The sequence below is a fragment of the Tetrao urogallus genome, assembly GCF_951394365.1.
Source record: "Tetrao urogallus genome assembly, chromosome: 5".
Classification (NCBI taxonomy): domain Eukaryota; kingdom Metazoa; phylum Chordata; class Aves; order Galliformes; family Phasianidae; genus Tetrao; species Tetrao urogallus.
In genome coordinates this window covers 52,131,706-52,150,669 of record NC_136818.1, presented here as the reverse complement: position 1 = coordinate 52,150,669, position 18,964 = coordinate 52,131,706, and the positions used below count along the sequence as shown (strand labels likewise).

General features: G+C 45.7%; 1 protein-coding gene across 1 annotated transcript in view; it reads right to left on the bottom strand.

Annotated features, from left to right (window-relative positions):
- The window catches only part of ARMH3 (armadillo like helical domain containing 3), a gene marked incomplete at both ends in the record, with an annotated part of 105,467 nt that overhangs the window by 4,744 nt on the left and 81,759 nt on the right, over positions 1-18,964 (bottom strand). The window contains one exon of the mRNA XM_079535312.1: positions 97-213. Coding sequence (XP_079391438.1) covers positions 97-213 — 117 coding nt within the window. The remainder of the gene's footprint in view (positions 1-96; positions 214-18,964) is intronic.

The following is an 18,964-nucleotide window of genomic DNA, read 5'->3' as shown; positions in this document are numbered from 1 at the left end:
CCCCCAACAAATTGGGCTGCTCAACTATACCCCAAAAGCCTCCGCTCAGATCCTAAGCAAAAGCTTCAGAACAGAGCCGTTGATCCTGCAGCTTACCAGCTCTTTGAAGAAGGCAGCCTCCTTATGCTGCTCAGAGTAACGCTCGTACTGATCCAGTCCATCCTGCAGCTTCAGGGTCAGCGTGTCATAGTTGGAGCGTACCACTTCCAAAACCTGCCAAAGACAGTCAAATGCAGCAGAAGAATCAGTGCAGGTGCCTTTGCACAGCCTTACAACAAGGCTGGGGTAGATCACATCTCTGGCACCTGTTTTTGCAACATAAATGGCTTTAACAGTCAATATTTGGTACATGACTAATAAAATGGAGGTGGGCACGAAAATATTCTTAATGCCAGTAAGGAACAGTCCTCAAATCTACAGAGTTTCTGCTTTCACAAGAATAGTGGATGATCCTCTAACTATGGCAGCAGCAGTTCCCAAATGCAATTACATCACAGGAGATGTAAATGTGATTTCATTAACTGAAGCAGCTAATCACCACATGCACACACCCAAACGTAACACAGTAGGCACTATGCAAACACAGGCTTGCCTGACCCCCAGCTCCTCACGATGCTAGTTTGTCAGCACACCACTTGCTTGCTAATTACAATTCACAATCTGCTTAAATGTTGGCTTCTACAGTGGCTCAGTTCAGCCTCCACACTGAGCACTGCACTTCTCTGCCGATGGGAACAAACTTGACAGACACCAAGGTAAAACCAAGTCTGTAATGAATTCTGGCATTAGAAACAAGTGGAGCTGCACATCCAGGTCTTCCTGCAAAAGGTATCTCCAAAAAGGAGATACCTTTTTTGTTGCCTACAACTTTTTTGTTGCCTACAGTCGCTGCAGCCAAATCACTCTGCTTATGCTGCTGCCTTGCTCTGCTCCCAGCACTGCAAATTCGTAGCTATACGTCTCTGCCCTAATGAACTATCTGCTCTCCTATCTTGGGGACAGCAAGAGGCACTCCCACAATACTTTTTAGCTTCAAAGCACTGCTTGGACAAATCCATTCCTCAAAGCATTTGTGAGACGGCAAGTGGCAATAATCTTCCTACCAGGAACCATATAGCTCAGTACTCCTGGGTAAAACGTATGCTTGAAACAGTTCTCTTAGACAGGAATTTCCTTCCTAGGCTGTTACCACTTGGTCTCAGAGCTTAACAGAAGCACAGATATCAACAATATCAGCATCTGAAGTTTGCATTACAGAAGCATACATGCAGCCATGAGCATGACATAGGGTGCAAAGTGGAAGAGTACCCTGCCCTATGCAGGCTAAGTGCAAGGTTCCCACTATGGCAGAACTCAAAGGACATCACCCAAATGAGGGCTGGCCATAAGAAAGGGACTCAGAAGTGGCTGCTTGATGAGATGGTCCCATGGCACTCTTTTCACAGCTCGACTGCCCTCCAGCGCTGCAGAGACAAGTCAGAGGAGGGAATCAGTGTTTTGTGAGGTTATTTCAGAACAGCCTGTCAGTGTCCTGCTGCTGCAGGAGCATGCAGTCACCTCTCCAGGAAGACTCATTTCCTAATTCTGTTTGTCAGCTCCACTGGCAAAGAACTCCTTGCAGTAACAGCCAACTCCAAATTCACTCTGGCCCTCTTACTGCTGTGTGCAGAAGTTGGGAGAAAAAATACGGAGCCAAGAGCAATGATGGAAGACAGAACGCTAGGTACAGGAATGATTTAGTTTAGGGTACAACTATCCACTAGGGACAGAGATCAGAAGTGTAATGCACCTTCTGAGCAACAAAGCATCCAGCAGCTGGCATGAATCAGAGGGCTGTCCTCCTGTCACTCGGAGGAAGCCAAACTGACCAAGATTAGTAAGACACAGGGGAGCAGCCCTGTCTGACAGGTGAGGAGTAGTTCACCGGAGGCAGCAGCGAGCCTTGTAAACAGCACCCTGTAAATCAGCCATCCTGTGCCACCTCTGAAAGGCAGCTCACCACTCTGTGCTGCTCCAGCAGGACAGGGAAGGAGTGAGAGACCCCAAGCCCCGCCGTGTTACTCATTCCTTATCACGATCTCCGCAGTGAACTTGAGATCAGCTTATCCCTTTAGCTGTGAACAGTCATTGGTTTCCATGTCTTATCTTTTCTTAATTATGAAATAGAACTTAAAAAGAAAGGGTAAGTTAAAAATAAACAGCTTTCCTTCACTGCCTGATAATTTCCCTTCCTTGCTGCCGCGGAGAAAAAATGCTACGTGGGATCTGAGATAAACCCACTCACAGATCATTTCATTTATACTCTGTAATGGATAGGAGCTGTTACTGAGATTAGGACCTGCCATCCTCGAGACAATTCCATCTGCTCTTTAAGATGCAGCTGCTAGACAGAAGAGAGGTTAAAGATTGCAGCAGAAGGTATTAAGAACTTCTAACATGAAGGTTTGAAAGGCATCAGCATTCTGTACAGATGACAAACACTCACATCCTCCATGTGACAACATCCTGAGCTGGTATCCTTTGCCTTTTTTACACTTGCTTTGACTTCTGCTCAGGAAAACTACTGCAAGAGTGTCCTTGCGAGTTAAATGCACAATACCTTCATCTGTGCCTTTCTCCAGTACAAAAGACCTAGGAGAATTTAACTTCAAGAGTGACGCATTTCTCTTTCAAGATCCTGCCCAACCCATTTTCCCTAGAAGTCTCCATAGAAGAGCAGAAAACATCAGAACTGAGATCACAGTCATAGAATCATCAAGGTTGGAAAAGACCCCTAAGATCCTCCAGTCAACCCATCCTCACCATGCCCATAACCACATCCACAGGAAGGAGGCTAAAAGAGACGTTAAGGTTTCCTATTCCATTAAAAGCCTGATGTGCATTTTATACTGGAGTCCTTCAATTGGTTTCTTTCCTCCAGATTTAGTACAGACCTTTCCCCCACGCTAAGCTGCACGCACAACTCGCTGTCCCCAAGCATTTCTCTATAGTGAATCCAACTGAATAGCAACATTCCTCACTGTAATGAAAAGGCTGCTGTCACCTGGGCTACAAAGAGGCCATTGCCTCTCCATACAAAGTGTTAGATAATTGACATAAATTTTACAATACTATCTTCTAATTAATATGGAAAATTATTTTTTTTTTCCAAATGGCATCGCACTTCTCACAGAGCAACTTAAAAGTTGCTGATGCAGGATGGAGTCTCTGCTAGAATTAATCCCCAGAAGTGCCAAAGATAAAGCAGATAACGAAATAATTAGAAGTTAAATAAAAACAAGCACACAGCTGCCACATTTCCAAACAGACTCTGCCCAGACCCCTGCTGCACTCAGCTCCTTCTCCCCTTCTGCCTGAGCCAAGCTCAGAGAGGATCCACTCAGGCTGTCAGCACTACCCAGCTGTGCAGGAAGCAGCTCCCATTCACCCACCCTGGGACAGGCAGCAGCATGAAGCCTTCTCTGCCCCAGCACTACCTTACCTTTGCAGCTCTTCTGGAGCTAAATGCAGTGCTGGTGCTCCAACATCACCCTTCACCCCCAAACTAATCAAGCCATGAGTCTTAATCCCATGTTCCTGAATGCTAAGAGGAAGAGGAGGAGGATGTTGCTATGACAGTCACAATTCAGATTCCTGTGTACAGCACACATCCACGGATGCGGAGTAGGCCTGATGAACACAGCGGGAAAGGAAGATCTGGGCGTGAGATGCAAGCTGTCACACCACGCATGCACAAAATACACAACACCTTGCCATTCCTACTCCCGTGCCCCACATCCCCTGCACCAAGCACCTGCTGCCTGCCCTGCACACACACGAAGGACCTCCAGCCCTCTCCTGCTGCTGGCTGAGAGTGAGCCTGGGGCTGCACAGAGGTGGAACACAGCCCCCAGCAGTGCACGCAGCCCTCACTCTCAGAGGAGAGAGCAACAGCCTTGTCTAACCCGAGGGCAGGAAAAATCCCTGGAAAGAGTGAAAAAAAAATCACTAACCCAAATGATTAAGTGACAGCAATTACAGGCAAATGTCTCCTCTGAAGCATGAGAAAGGGCTGCACCAATGCAGGACTAAGACACAAGAGGTCTGCTCAGATTGCTGGAGAGGGAAAGGTCTACAGAGTGTACTCAGCTGCCCAAAAGGACACTCGGTGTCGAGGAGCCTGGAGTTACACCTCTGTGTGTCAGATTTGATCCTTCATTGCTGATGATCACTCCTGGCCATTGCTGGTAGTTGTGCTGTGTGCTGCACCACACTGGGCCCAGCCAAACACAACTCCCCACGGCCCAGATCCTTCCTGAGAGCTGCTTTCATCCATCTGAACTTGCAGTACTGAAATCCAGGCCTTGCCACTTCCCTACACAAGACAAAAGGTTTTAATAGGAGGTAACAGATTATTTTTATTTTACCCAGCAACATCAAGGAAGGACACTTCACATCCCCTTTTGCTCATATCTCAGCACTCAGCCATTCATGTTGGGCTCAGACTTTCTGCAGCTCAGACGTTTGTTCGATGATCATACAAAGATCTGTGATCTTTAAAGGCACAAACCTAAAAAGTTGACAGTTTCCATCCATGAAGCGGGAGTGTTCGGTGGCATTCTTTCCTCCTCTGCCCACCAGGTGCTTCTTTGAAGGATAAATAATTGATGCACTGACTCAGAAACAACTGCTGTTCTCCCAGTGCTGCTAGCAGAAATTGCATCCTGCTTTTGGACAAGAGTTATCTGCTCCACAAAGGTTTCCAAATCACCATCTACCAGAAGCCAGAAGGCATTCAACTTCACTGGAATATTTTTGAAAGCTGCATCATTTCCAGACCGGTTGGGTCAGTGAGTCTTTTCCCACTACTAAACAGTGTCAGATAAAATCTATGGAGGATCTGACTTCATGAATACCCAAATCCGAACCATCATCCAGCACCACCAGGAAGTCTCCATGCCAAGCTCCTGTGGGACAGACCAAGACGAAACCCAGGAGGCAATTGTGTCATTCAAGGGAAGAAAATGGGTATGGTGCATTTCTGCCATGAGAACAACCATCCATGCACTGCACAACGCTGGCGTTTCCAAATTCCAGGCAGAGGAAAAGAGCAAAATATCACAACACCAACTATCTTTAAAATCATCTGTTAATAAACCCCCTCCAAAGTAGACCTTCATACCTAGATGGGGAGATCTGCCAGGAAATGGAGGAAGGGGAGCCCACGAACTTCCCTGCTGTTAGAAGCTTAGTGAGGAAGGCAGGCAGCAGACGGGATGATGGCAGGAGCATAAAACCCCGAGATAGATCGATCTGCTATTTTGGAGTTACAGCCCATTCTGAAGTTGTGAACCCTTCTCTCCAGCTGGTGGCATTTATGAAAACACTCCTCACTGCTACATATGTGAGAGCACTTGCAATTCTGCCAAGGTTCCAAATGCACTGCAGATAGCTATGGACTGGACCGTTAATTTTTTTATTTCCCCATTGAGCTCACAATTAACTTAAGTGCTGAAAAGTGATGGGCTGTTCCAAGAGAAGCTTTTATCCACCAGCTGCATTCTAGCACAGCAGTAAATCAACTGCTGTCACCAAAACAAGAAGAGCATCCTTATGCTCACTGTGCACACTACCTGTTCACAGTTCAGCCTACCTGGCCAGCCAGCATTCTGCAAATGAATGCTGCAATTTGTGTACATTCACTCGTGCTATCTTCTTCTTTTAGAGGAAGATTTTGTTTCCCTGAACATAGAGAGAAAACAGTCAGCAGCAGCTTTCCAACATACCAGTTAACTGACCAGTTAAGGTCAGTAACCCTGCTGCCCAAAACAAGATAGAAGTTTAAAACTCTTCCTAAAGATGTAAGCTGTGGGCTCCTGCTGCAACTGACCTGAGAAGCCAGGACACAAACAGCTGTTACAGAAATCAAAGACAGCTACAGGAACCTAAAAAACAGCAGCTGAAGATTTTAAGAAAAGGTCAGAAATAAAACCTTTCTAGGCATGGCGGACAGAAAGCATCCTGGCAAATTCTGAAATGGCAATACACAACTCTGGGTTCAGATTGTCTTGATGAGGTGATAACAGCACGCCTGGTTTGCACCAGGAGAAAAGAGGAAGATAAGGAAGTTTGTTTCTAGTAAAGAAATTAAGGTGTCCCCTAAGTCAACCATCTTCTGGGAAAAGCTGTGCAAAAAAACCACCCTTACCATTCAATTTAACCTGAAAGACAGAAGCAAGTGGACTTGGGTTGAAAGCTGACCACAAATGGTAAATGGACAAGTTCATTTTGAGATGGGGAAAACCACAACTTTTAAAAGCAAGTAAGAAACGTGGACAACCAAGACATCAGATGAGCACATATTTACCTCAACCCACAAGTTCTATTTTTTTTCCAGTTCTCTCCCTCATCCCATGCAGGGGGCAGTGAGCAAACAGCTATGTGGTGCTGTGCTGGGTTGTAGCATTATGGTATTTGGACTATTTTGCAGTTCTACACCATCTTTTCTGAAATAAGGGAGCTTGAATCAATGTTCAACATTTAGAACATGGGTTATCAAAGCCTTACAAAGTGGCAACACAGTACTGCTTTATTTTGATTATTTTTCTCTAATACTTTCTAATCCCCTGCTTGCCTTCCTGATGACTGTGGAGCCTTCAGCCAATGCTGTCAGACTTAGAGGAATGATTCCCAGAGTCCTTCCCTGCATGGCAGCATCCAGCAGACTTTCCTACAGCTTCAAGAGTCTAAGAGCCTTATAACCTCAATCTGAAAAAATTCCCACTAAAGATATGGCCCCAAAGAAACAGAACTGTAGTCAGTTGTTAGCTACAAATAGCAGCTTTGCCCCTAGGGACAAAAACTGCTGTAGCAGGATGCTGGGGAAGCTAGCTAATAGGGAAAGGTGGCAGTGCTCTGAAGTTGGTGTGACTCAATCCATAGGAAAGTTTTAGCTATGGATGTCTTTGCAGGTCTGGAATTGGAACAGACAGCTGTAAAACTGCAGGATGATCCACATAAACAGAAAATCCTGTCGTTGCCAAACGTGCTCTAAGGCTGCAGTTCCAAAACTGGTTTAAGTTGATCTAAGTGCAGTCTACCTAAGCTGCAAAATAGAGCCCATAATTCTTCCTTCAAACTCATTTCTGAATTAAGGCATCCTAATACACAATTTAAAAGTGGATTTGGGACACAAGCACTGAAGGAGCTGAACAACGGGGTGCACTGATGACACCAGGAGTAGCTGAGAAGGGTTGAGGAAGAACAGACCATGTGGCTGCTCCCTAGGAACTGAGATTGCAACTGTGCAAGCTTTTAAGAATTGTGAGAGCAGTGAAATTCCCACAAAGGAGACAGGATCAAATCAGTCCCAACTGACTCCTCGTCCCTGGATCCTACTCTAATCTCCACTGTGCAGCTAGGAAAAAAAGAAAGAACATCTCTGATGACAACAGAAATAAGAGAACCAAATCATTTCCGATATGACACGCTGAAAGAGAAAAGCTTGTTGACGTTTTAATTTGCTAAGTTATCCCTTTTTGTGCTGTTGGAATGTGTAATCCATCTCAAACTCCATCTGGGCAATGACCAGAGTTGAAAGGGAATGAGATTGTTTATGCACTCACGGCCACCAGGAAAAAGGTCTTTCGCCTGTAGAAAAAATATAATTAAAAAAAAATCACAGAGCTGCTTAAAGTTGATTACTAAGTTAATTTGGAAAGAGCATTTGAAAGGCTAGTGAGACAGCTGGAAACACAGAGGCCGCTATTCAAGAGGATCACTTGCAAGGGCAGGCCTTGTGAGATGCTGAACTTAGTGGGCTGAGAAACTTGATTGAAATGGAGATGTGGAGGACAGCTATCAGCAAATTGAATTTGAGGGGGAGCAGAGATTTGGGCATGGACCACACACAGAAAGCAGGTCAGATTTTTCAAAAAAGAAACATCTGCTGCCTGTCACTGTCCTTCTCAGGGAAAGAAACCTGCGTGCGTTCTTTGAAACAACACAAAGGCACTTAAAGTTGCTGACTCCCTGTTATTTCTAGTCATTTCTCCTTATACCTAACAGAAGCGACCAAGGGCAATAGCTATGTCTCTAGAAGGATTCCTGCCACGGTAAAGTGGCATCTTGCAATCCAAAGATACTTGGAGGACCAGAAGGGCTCTCGTGCCAGGGAACATCGCATTTATCCCTGCAATGTTTGTTCTTACAATCATCCAACCCATCAGTGCTCCAGCACCAGCTCTGTCACAATTCAGGTGCTCCCAGCAGCCACCCCAAGACATCAAACAGGACAAATGCCTTCAGAAGGTGCGGCTGAGCAGGGGCTGAAACGAGACGTCTCACCTCCATGAGTGACCGTGCTACCTCTGCAGGGGTTTGGCTGCTGGGTGGACAGAAAGAACACACGACAAAGGGAACGTTAATTGCTAATAAGCCAGATAAGATGACTGTGCTGGCTCAATGCCCACCTTTGATGCTGAAGGCAAAGGTGACTTGTGCTGGCGCTGAAGCCGTTCTCTCCCAAGGATGAGGAGGACAAAGCACGTGCTTCTCCTGCAAAGCATCTCTGGCTGTAGAATCCTCAAGCTGAGCTGTTCAGCACAGAGTGGCAACCTGCAGAACTGCCTGTTCTCTGAATCAAAAAGCACGAAGACGGGATGTATTTGTACAGCGCTACTGAAGGCTTAGCCAGGAGTGATGCTACTCTCACCTGGGGACAAGGGGTTGATCACCAAGGCTTCTCTCTCAGTTTCCCCTTCGCCATGTATCTGGATATGTATCTCCAGGATCAGTAATGGAAATATCAGCTCCACAGTAATTCCTGCAGCACTCAGAGGACATCACTGTTCTATGGCCTAAAAATCCCTTTGTGAGGATTTAGCGCTCCCAAGCGCCTCTTGGACATCAAACATTTCCAAAGCTATTAGCTCTGATGGGTTTTTGAATAAGGCTCAGGGAAGCCACTCACTCAGTATTTCTCATAAGGAAAAGGTAGCTCTGACCTGGCAGGATAAAAATTGCTGAGGAGGAGGAGGAAGAAAGCCCACACAGCCCACGTTCTCTGCAAGCAAGGAAATGAGATTTGATTTACTCCGTGATTCTGAAGGTGTGTTCAATTTCAGCTTGAATATCTACTGCATAAAATTCAGCTTGGCTGAGCAACATCCCCATTAGAGGCTGTCCAAAGCAATACATGGCAACGCTCACAATGATCTTTGAAACTGAAGGTTCAAAGCCTCAGTGAATTATTTTTAAGCACATTTTTGCATATGCAACCCACAAACCTGTGTCTTCCAACAAGTTGGAAGATGACACAAAAAATAAAAAGCAATTAGATACAGTGCATACACAGCTCCTTTCTGTTGCCAATTAATCAATTTCTTTTGCTCACTGGTTAATTTCCTCTTACTACATGGCAGAGAACAACCCTGGGACTGCTTTCCACGTTCCAAAAGGATTAGACGACAAGCAGAAGTCATTCGCTGAAAGGACTTAGGGGCTTCAGTTCAAGGATTAATAACTCAGCTGCTTTTTCTCCAGGTTTTAAAACTGCTAATTTGTACTGCATCAGCTCGTGGTTTTATTTGCACAACTATTTTTGTTTTAATGGGAATCTTAAATCCTGCTCCTCCCAAATTGCTGCCGCATTGCCCTCTTGATATTATTCTTGCATATGAAGTTTTGACTCTATTTAGAAAGGATTTCATGCTTGCTTTGCAAATTTCTTAAGAAATTGTACCTTATGCTAATACAAGTGTGAGTTTTCCTGCATAACCAGGCACGTCTGATGAGCAGCCCACTGAGGAGCTCAGCATCACCAGGGCAGCTTGTATGGAAGCTTTGGAGCAGATCCCTTTGCATCTCCATCTTGAATGTCAGCAAAGTTCTGCAAGAGCTGAGTCTGCATCTCTACGGCGAGACAAAGCACATGGGTCTATTATCACCTTGGGTTAACAAAGAAGACAGTGGTGCCATGTTTATCCTGCTGAGAACCAAGGGACAGAAGCCAAAGGGGTGCACACCTCTGCATTTAATAGGCTCCTGACCTCACAGTTCTGAGCATCACTCGCAACAGCAAGTTTCATTGAAATGTGCTATAATTTAACTCCAATGCTTCTGTCCCCTTGAGCTGTATGGGAAAAACAAACAAACAGAAGAAAGAAAACACGCAAAGCAAGCTGTCCAGCTGAAAAATTCAGGTGCTAGAGAGTGCTGGATTTTGTTGTAAACGTACAGTGGTCTGACTGGCAATACCCAGTTCCTTCCATATGCCTTTTAAGGACTGACCGGTGGCTGTGCCTAGAGCTTCTGTTTGGTGTATGTTTATAAATGGTAATAAGCGGAGCCGTTCACTTGGTTTACTGCTTCGAGACGACAACTGCCAGCTACAATCAGCTCAGTCTGAACAGGATGGCAGGCCTGGCAGCAGCCACAGCATGCATCACAGCAGCCAGCGACGGCTGTGTGTTGGGAAAGCTGTCACTGCTCTTCCTTCTCATCTCTCAAAAACACGTCAAGGGCACTAATTAGCAGGGTAGTCGAGAGGTATGGTGAGGATAAGAAGAAAGAGGGTCTAGTGGTCTGCTAAGGCCCAATCCGAAGATGACTACTGAGACTTCAGGGGACCACTGAGCTCTCCCTGTCACGTAAGTCTCCAGAACTGTCTGACACTCAGAAAGAATTCAAAGATCACAAGAGCTGCAGAACTGAGAAAAACAGAAAGGAAAGAAAGCGACCTACTTTATATTCTACCATCTCATGTTCAAGAAGTGAGGACTGTAAAATGCTGGAAGAGGCACATGTAAAGGAATCCTGACAAATGTGTGTGCTGTCGGCACCATGACGGGACACAGTCCCACACGGAAGAAACAAGGGGAGAGGAAAATCCAGGCCAAACAGTGCAGCACAACAGTAATTCCATGCCCAGAGAGAAGAAAACAAAGCTGTGCAGAGTATGAGAAGACTGCAAGGTGAAACACCACTCACCACTGCCCCAGGAGGCACTAAAGCCTCTGCCAGAGTGGCACTCAGCATCAGAACAGAATCACCTCTTCCATGAGCCAGCAACAGAGGATGGGTGTGATCTCAAACATGTTGTAGACCATTTCAGCAGCATCTGTTGCCATCTATAACCAGAGAGGGGGCAGAAGAAGTTGCAGCAGGCCATGAGCAGCTGGGCACAGCTGTGTAAGAACACTGGAAATGAGGTGAGCACACCTCAGCCTGGGTTTGTTTTGTAAGCCGCAGCCCTCCTGAGAGCTGGAATGTAAGGCTTTCTGTGAGAGTACAGGCATGTGGTTTTCCTCCCATTTTTAAAGAGGAATGCCATCAAAATAAAAATCTTCCTACTCCCCAAACAGATTTGACTTGCGAAATTCTTGCATCGTTCACTTGTTAAACAAAGAGCAGGAATGAAACAACCAGTCGTTTTCCTTCAAGCATCTCAACTTGACCTTTTCCAAAAAAGCTCTCCCTGACATTTGTAAGCTGAGGCCACGCTGAGTTATGAGTTTATGTACAAAGAGCATGGTACTTCAATCCAAGTCTCCCAAGAGAACCATTACCTACACCTTCAAACTATAGTTCACTCAGGTGAAAGGCTTCTGGGTGAGGATGAAGGACCAGACGATGCCTCTGGCCAGCAAAGCAGCTGAATCAAGATCACAGGCTGCTAGCTTGACTTCACGGAGCTCCTGATGAGCAACTGGGGCAGGGTCAGCAGCCCCTGTTGTAACGACTGACTTCTTTACGTTTGCTACGACATGAAACTGCCCAGCCCCAGCATCACTGAGTCCTATTTCTAAAACATCAACTTACTAGATAGTGACAGACACACCTCAAGCAGTCCTGGAATATCATCCCTCTGGGCACTACTGAGAGTGGAAAGCTCAGCAAGAACTGGATGATGTGAAGCTGTCATCAGCTGAAGGAATTAAGTTCACATCACGTTAATATTCTCTCCTGCAAAAAGTGTGTCATAAGCTCAGGTGTCTGCAAAGAAGGCTGAGATGAAACATCACGGCAGCTTTCTTTTTATTCCAAAAAGGGGAGTTTTAGCCCAGCGACAGCCCCGTTTTCTTTCCATGCCTACAAAGCAGCTTGTAGGTGGTACTGTAATTAAATAGGTCCATCACTTAAAATAGAAAAGCACATCCTTGTAAAGAGGAAAGAATTGAGAGTCTGTAGTGAGATGTTTCCATCAAATCCTTGGCTTTCAGGAGCATTAGCTATTGGTGCAAGAATTTCCAGAAAAGAAAGTCTGGAAATAAAAATCCAAAAAAGAGAAAGATCGGTGTCTTGGTTGTAGCCAGAAGAATGGTTTGGTTACCTTGAGTACTTTCACTTCCCAGATGCTGCTAAAGAAATACAACCAGTGGGGAGCTGATAGCACTGTCCAAAGGGACAGACTCTTGCAGTAGCATCACAATGGTATTACTTCTGGCCCTTCTGTCTGTGATTCTGACTGTGTTAAACACACTCACAGGGCTCCAAGACAGCTCAGAACGTGGGCAGAAAGGCTCGTTTTGGTCTGCAAAAGATTGTGGAGATGTTCCCAAGGCTAAAGCTCCCCCCAAAACAGCCGGCTAACCATACCACACCAGCAGCCTGACCTGCTCCCACTGCTAAATCACACTGCAAGAAATATGTCATGTCCTTTGCTGACATCAGATGTCACTGCATGGAGCAGTCATCATCTCAGTGCCTTAAGCTCAGATTTTCCTTAGTGGGTTCTGCACACAGCTAGGCTTAGCAGCAAAGTTTCTAAGCAGCAGGCCAGAGCGTGGCAGGGGCTACAGGAAACTTGGATGTCATTCTGCAAGAAACTATCCTGTACTCCAAATGTTAAGGATGTAACAGCAGAATTTCCATGCTTCTCCTACTGCCAGAAGTCATTCTAACTAAGCCCTGCTTTCACGCAAGACAAAAGCTTCCTACATTACAACTAACACCGATGCAACTGTGACAACAGTTAACAACGTAAGTGCTGATTGCTGCTGAGTTGCATCAGCTTATTCCAGAAATCCTTGTTATTTTCAGACAATGGTCCATATCTGCTTTATCAGCTTCTTGCCTGAGAGGCTGGAAAATACTCTCCTTTTAGCAATTCTGCTGTCAAGCAATGGATGGAGACCTTAGACCCACGGGTTGAAAAAGTGAAAGAAGAATTCCTATGAAAAACTGCCCCAGTGAATGCAAACACAAGGCTAAGAATTAATATCTTCCCACAGGCCTGCTCTCATGCCAGCAGAGAGGCAGATGCTGCTGCTGAAACAGCATGTGCTGCTAGCAATACTTAGCTCCCCAGGAGCTTATTTGTGCCTTAACTGAGCCATGGGGGAATCCAAGCGCCCTGTGACTAAGGCAGTGGAATTGATTTATAGCCTCTGGCAAATGCAGAACCATCTTTCCCATCTCCATCTCTAGGACATCCATCCTTACTCTCTTGTTGTCTTTGAATGACGTATCTCAGCTCCTTGAGCAATCCCACAGCTTGCCTCACATCTCCCATGAAGGCTGAAACAGTGACACACATCAGAGATGCCTCTTTCTCCTCTATTAAAAGATCTGCCTCTCAGCATCCAACTGTGGACAAGGAGTCTGAACTTGCCATCTTAGCATTCAAATGCCAAGTGTTAGAGAGCCAAGGGAACAAATCTTCCAGCTGAGCGAGCTCTGCTCAGGTGCAGCACCATTTGGCTCAGCAGCGTTTACTCTCCTGCTCTAGGAGGCACGGAGACTGCAAAGCTCTATTTGCTTCCCACTTAGAAATCATAGCAATGACCCAATTTGTCACTTTAGGGAAACAGCTGCAGCTCCAGCTAGATGATCCAGAGGAAGAAGGCAGAAAAACATCATCTGTTACAGTAGGATACTACCAGAGAGAAGGGATGCTGGCAATCTCGGAAGGCAAGGCTTTATCCTAAAGAAGCCCTGGAGTGTGGCGCGCAGTCACTGCAAAGCTTGTCTGCTTTTGGAAGAGGGCAATTTGACTCCAGCAAAGGGCAGAGGGTGCTGAGGCTGTAATTGGCACAGCAGGCTACAGCCTGCCTCCGTTAGGGCTCTCAAGCAGAGGTGATTGAGTGTAAGGAAGCTTAGGGTGGAGCCTGGGACTGGAGTAACAAAGTACAGTGCTACAAATCCAGCTTTGCCGAGAGCGATGAAAGAGAAGTTTGCATGGTAACTTATGCATTATGCACCTGGCAACAGCCAGTGCCTATTGTTCCCGATTTCACAAGGGATTAAAAACTCTCCTCAATCTGAAGTTTTACAAAATGCAAATTGAATTGCACATTCTTGCAAGCCAGCCGCTGACAGCTCCTCCTTTAATCGCAATGTGCAAAGTTGTAATTTAATCTTTATAAATGCAGACTGTTTTGATCATTCGGTTGCAATCCTCTGTGGAGTTCTCCCTGCCCCACACAGGCGCTCAGCAGTGACAGCAATCCCTAACGTCACCTTGCACTTAGCACAGCATAACATGAATGCTGCCTGGCTCCCCCTAGGCTGCCCTTCCACGCTCGAAGAGATGGACTCAAGGTTTGCTCTAGGCAGCATAAGCAGCCAAGAAGCAATTCAGGCTATAGCCTGCAGCCCCATCCTCTAACTAAGTCAGGAAAAGGGGCTGTGGGTAAGTACCTGTAAGACCAACCTAGCAGACACGCAGGACTGCTTGAAGAGCTGCTCAGGAAGAAGAACAAGCCCCCAGCATGTAGCAGTCACCTGGCTACAGCAGCTTCCAGGCCCTTATCAGTCCAGGTGGTTCTAATGAAAGGCAGGCAAGGATGTGAAAACAGCCATGAGAATTGAAGGAGAGCCTTGCTTCAAAGTTCAGTGAGGTTATTTATTTATTTTACCAGTCTGTACTCTGATGCAGTCCCTAATCTGCCCAAGAGGACAGCTCAAAAATCAAGGAAGCAAGACAAGCTGTAGTGTCGGCAGTGCACGGAGGACAGAAAGACAGCTCTGGGAGCAGCCGAGGTAAGGCAGGGTCATGCATGCTGGCACGTGCAGCCAGGATGCTGGAGCAATCTACGTGAGCCTGCAGAAGAAAACTGGAGGGCTTGTCCCATTTCTTAGTTCAGATTCACGAGCCTGAGTTAGGAATACTTCAACAGCAGCTGTTTTCTTAAAAAATGAAGCCCTTCTTTAGTCCCTCTTACAACCTACCACGCACACCCCCCACTCTGGTGACACACATTTCACTGCATTCTGCATGTTAATAGAAGGCACTGCACAGCACAAAGTCACTGCTCCAAGGCTCACCTCCAGCTTCAAATCTTGTAGCAAAGCTATCAGTCCTTGAAGCCCCCTCAGAGCCACACACTGCACAAAACAATCTGAGGCATTAGCAAATTGCGACGTTATTTCCCTGGTAATCCAAGGAGAAAAATACCTAAAGCAAATAGCCCTCATCAGCCAGGCAAGCTGGTGATTTGCCAACTCCAGAAGAGATCCTATACAGAACCCTTCAAAAATAGCTGGGATTCAAATTTCACCTGGTACAGCTCAGATCTTTCTATTTAAACAATAAAACCTGCTTCGAGCCACTAATCTTAAGTAGGTGTCTGTAAAAGACCATGAAGGCCAGCACCCCTGCCTGACTGGCAAAGATGTGAAGACCTTAAATGAAGGCTTTGTCTCGGTGACCCTTCCACTGGAATTCACATGCCTACTGCTGAGCACAACACAGCACTAGCAAGCTGCATACTTTCGACACCAAAGCTCACTGCATTTCAGAACTAAAGTAGCATTATGTCCAAATCATTCTGAAGTATTTATGGAGCCCTCACAACATGCTGTATTAAGTAAGAGATTAGGAGGAATTACTGTAGTAGTACTTTGCGCTGACGGTACTCAGCATTTTAAAAACATCAAGCACACACATGCCCAAAGGTTTTAACTCTTAACCCCACTGCCAGCAGCGCTAAGAAAGAACAAAGCATTTTGTATCAGGTAGTGCTTTTACTGCTAGTTATGGAAAACAGAGCAAGTTGAACAAACCGTGACGTCAATGGCTCTGAGTGAGAATACCTCGGGGCACCTAAAACCAATTGTGCTGTTCTGTGGCTTTCTGTGCAAGGCACTGACGCGGCCGAGGCTGCCTGAGCTGTGCTTTCGATCAGTGCCTTGCAGCCCCACCTGGGAACTAAAAGCCATGTGGAGTGGGGGGCATGGAGGGGGAAGAAGGCAGAGAGACCATCCAACACTGGAGCACGACCTCAAAAACAAAGCGCATCTTTCTCTGAGGTTGTCTAATCAAAGCAGACTGCAGCTACCTGAGTTATAAATGTATTACAGCACAGAATGACCCAACTGTTACACTCATTTGTCACAATTTCAAAACCAATGCAGTCGTTCTGTTCTTCCACTGCAATCTGTTCTGGCTCCCAGCACTTTCCATCTGCAGTTACTACACGAATATACACAGTACAGGTGTTCACAACAGCCTTTCACACTGAACTTGATGCTGCCTCCAACTCTGAGGTACTTCGTGCCCCTGCTGCAACTGTAAAGAGAGCGGATCTTCAGACAGAAAAAGCACAGACAGGCTTCTAACTAGCAAGTATCAGCAGTCCCATATACCTGCACTCTCAAACGTAGGACCCTTGTAGTGGAAATCACAGTGAGAACAAGTGCCAAGGAGAAAATGAGACCTCTGTGAGCAATTTCACTACCTCATTCTCCAGTTCATTGGCACAAGACTTGCTCGGCATGCAAGGCACCACAAAACATTCCTGCTCTGAGAAGACTTGACCAAAAGATAAAATAGCACTGGGTCTCTTTCACTTCAGTCTCTCTCGAATAACTGTTAGACATCCAGAAAAGGCAGATGTGAGACCCAAATTCAGGCCCTTCATGTTCCTTCATGTGTCCTCAGCCTGCTTGTCTGCACTTGTTCTTACAGAACAACTCTTTATTGTGTTGCTGTTTTCTCTCCACACTATCCTGCTTCTCTTCAACTACTCCTGCTGGAAAACGTTAGGACCTTTTCAAATCAGATGCAGCGTGGAGAAAACTCTACCACCTTTCGCATGCTAAGTACAAGGCAGCCCAGTCATCCGGAGTGCACAGATAAGCCCATGAGTTCACTGCACAAAGGCTTACTCTGCCCTTTGACATGAGAAGGGGCCTAAATGTCTTTGAAGACCTAGGAATAATCACTTACATGGAAGAGCTAAAACTACATAGGATAACATAGGATACATAACTGCCAGCCTTTTTGACTGTGCAGCATCCTAGCATCCTTCATCTCCTTAAAGGAGAAGCAGGCAGGAACCAGAAGTGCTGAGGGAGAATGCCTCATGAACAAGAAATTAACACTGGAGTCAGGTTTAACAAATCAGCAAGCAAAAGGAAGAGGATGATGACTTTGCCTTGGTGATCAGACTCTGCACAGAGGCACCACTAGCAAGGCCGACATATTGTTCACAGCTTGAGGTGGCTCATCACCAAAAGCCTGCCATGGGCTCACTCCTTGGAATCTCTTACCAGTACTTCCAATGCAACTGCTGAATAAAGCACAAACCAGTCAGTAAAGCAGTGCTATGAGATCTTGTCAATCTACTTGTCTACAGCACAGACCAGTGTGTTCAAATCATGATTCCTGGAGATCCACAGGACTGAAAACGTACAGCAGTAGGGGCTCATAAGCAATCTGTCCTTAGAATAGCCTCATGCCCATCTTTTTCAAGGGTCTATGAATCCCCACAGCATGTAGTAACGTTAACATTAATGCTTACAAATAAAAAAGGAGAAAGCACTTAAATGACAGACTGAGAACAGTAATAAATGGACATTAGTGATTAATAAGGTAATAAAACCTTCAATAGGATTAGGAAAAGAACAAGATAGAACAAAACCTCTTTCAGCTGATTACTTAGCTACTCTTAAGGACATTAAAAATAAAATAAAATTAAGAAGTTAATCTAACACATGAACAGCGTGCCAGACACTGCACACAGAACAGCACAGCAAGCTTCGTACAGGTTCAAGCACAGATCTGCAAGTTGTGAAGGTTCCAGTAAACTGGAAGCAACTCAGAAAATCCCTCTCAGACAGATGACATGCCTGCCTGATCAATAGGAGATTCTCAGATTCCACAAAGGAATAGGAGCAGCCATATGAAAATCTGCCAAAGGTTAGCTTCTGGGAGGGAAAACGACATTAAAATAAGAGTTTGGTCCTTGTAAGCGTAAAAACAAGCGTCTTCAGAGAAAGAGGTATCAATCTCCTGAAACTACACAAACAACAGAGAAAGCCAGCATTCCCAAACACTGTACCTGTGTGTGGATGCACAAGTTACCAATTACATTTTAAATGTCACCACTAGATGTTTCTGTGCTGTACACTTCAGAAAACAGGACGGGGGAGAAGGATCAATTCCGTGTAGAAAATATTTATGCAGAGAAGAGGGAAGGAGAATTAAGTGAATACAGAGGTACAGCTGGAAGGAAAAAAAGGGACTGCAGTAGCCAAAAGGCGAACTTGATGTCCCCACCCTATGCTGAACCACTGACACTTCCTGAAAACAACAAATTCAGTTGTCCCACAGCAAGCCAGACTCCGACCTTGACCTCAAGCATCTACCACCACCTTCCACGTTCTCAGCATACGGGATGGCTACCGATGGAGGGGAACCCACACTCCAAAGCACAGAGCTGAGCTCACCGGCTCATAAGAAGTAGAGGTGAGTCCTCTCCTGCAGCAAACTGTGGAGAGCTGACTAAACACCCTTGCTCAGACCGCACAGCCCTGCTACAGTGACATCTCCGTTATTCCTCTGCAGTTCACAGGGGCCTCTTACAGTTCTGATTTGTTTGATGTTCTCCTGACGCCGAGAGAAACTACGAAGGGAGAGAAAAGGAGAAATATGCCTTTCAATTTCCTAATCATCTTCCTCAAAATGCTCCATGCATCAGCGCTGATTTCATTATCTGCCTGCTGCTACAGATTTTATTTAAAGACTAACACAGGGAAGAAA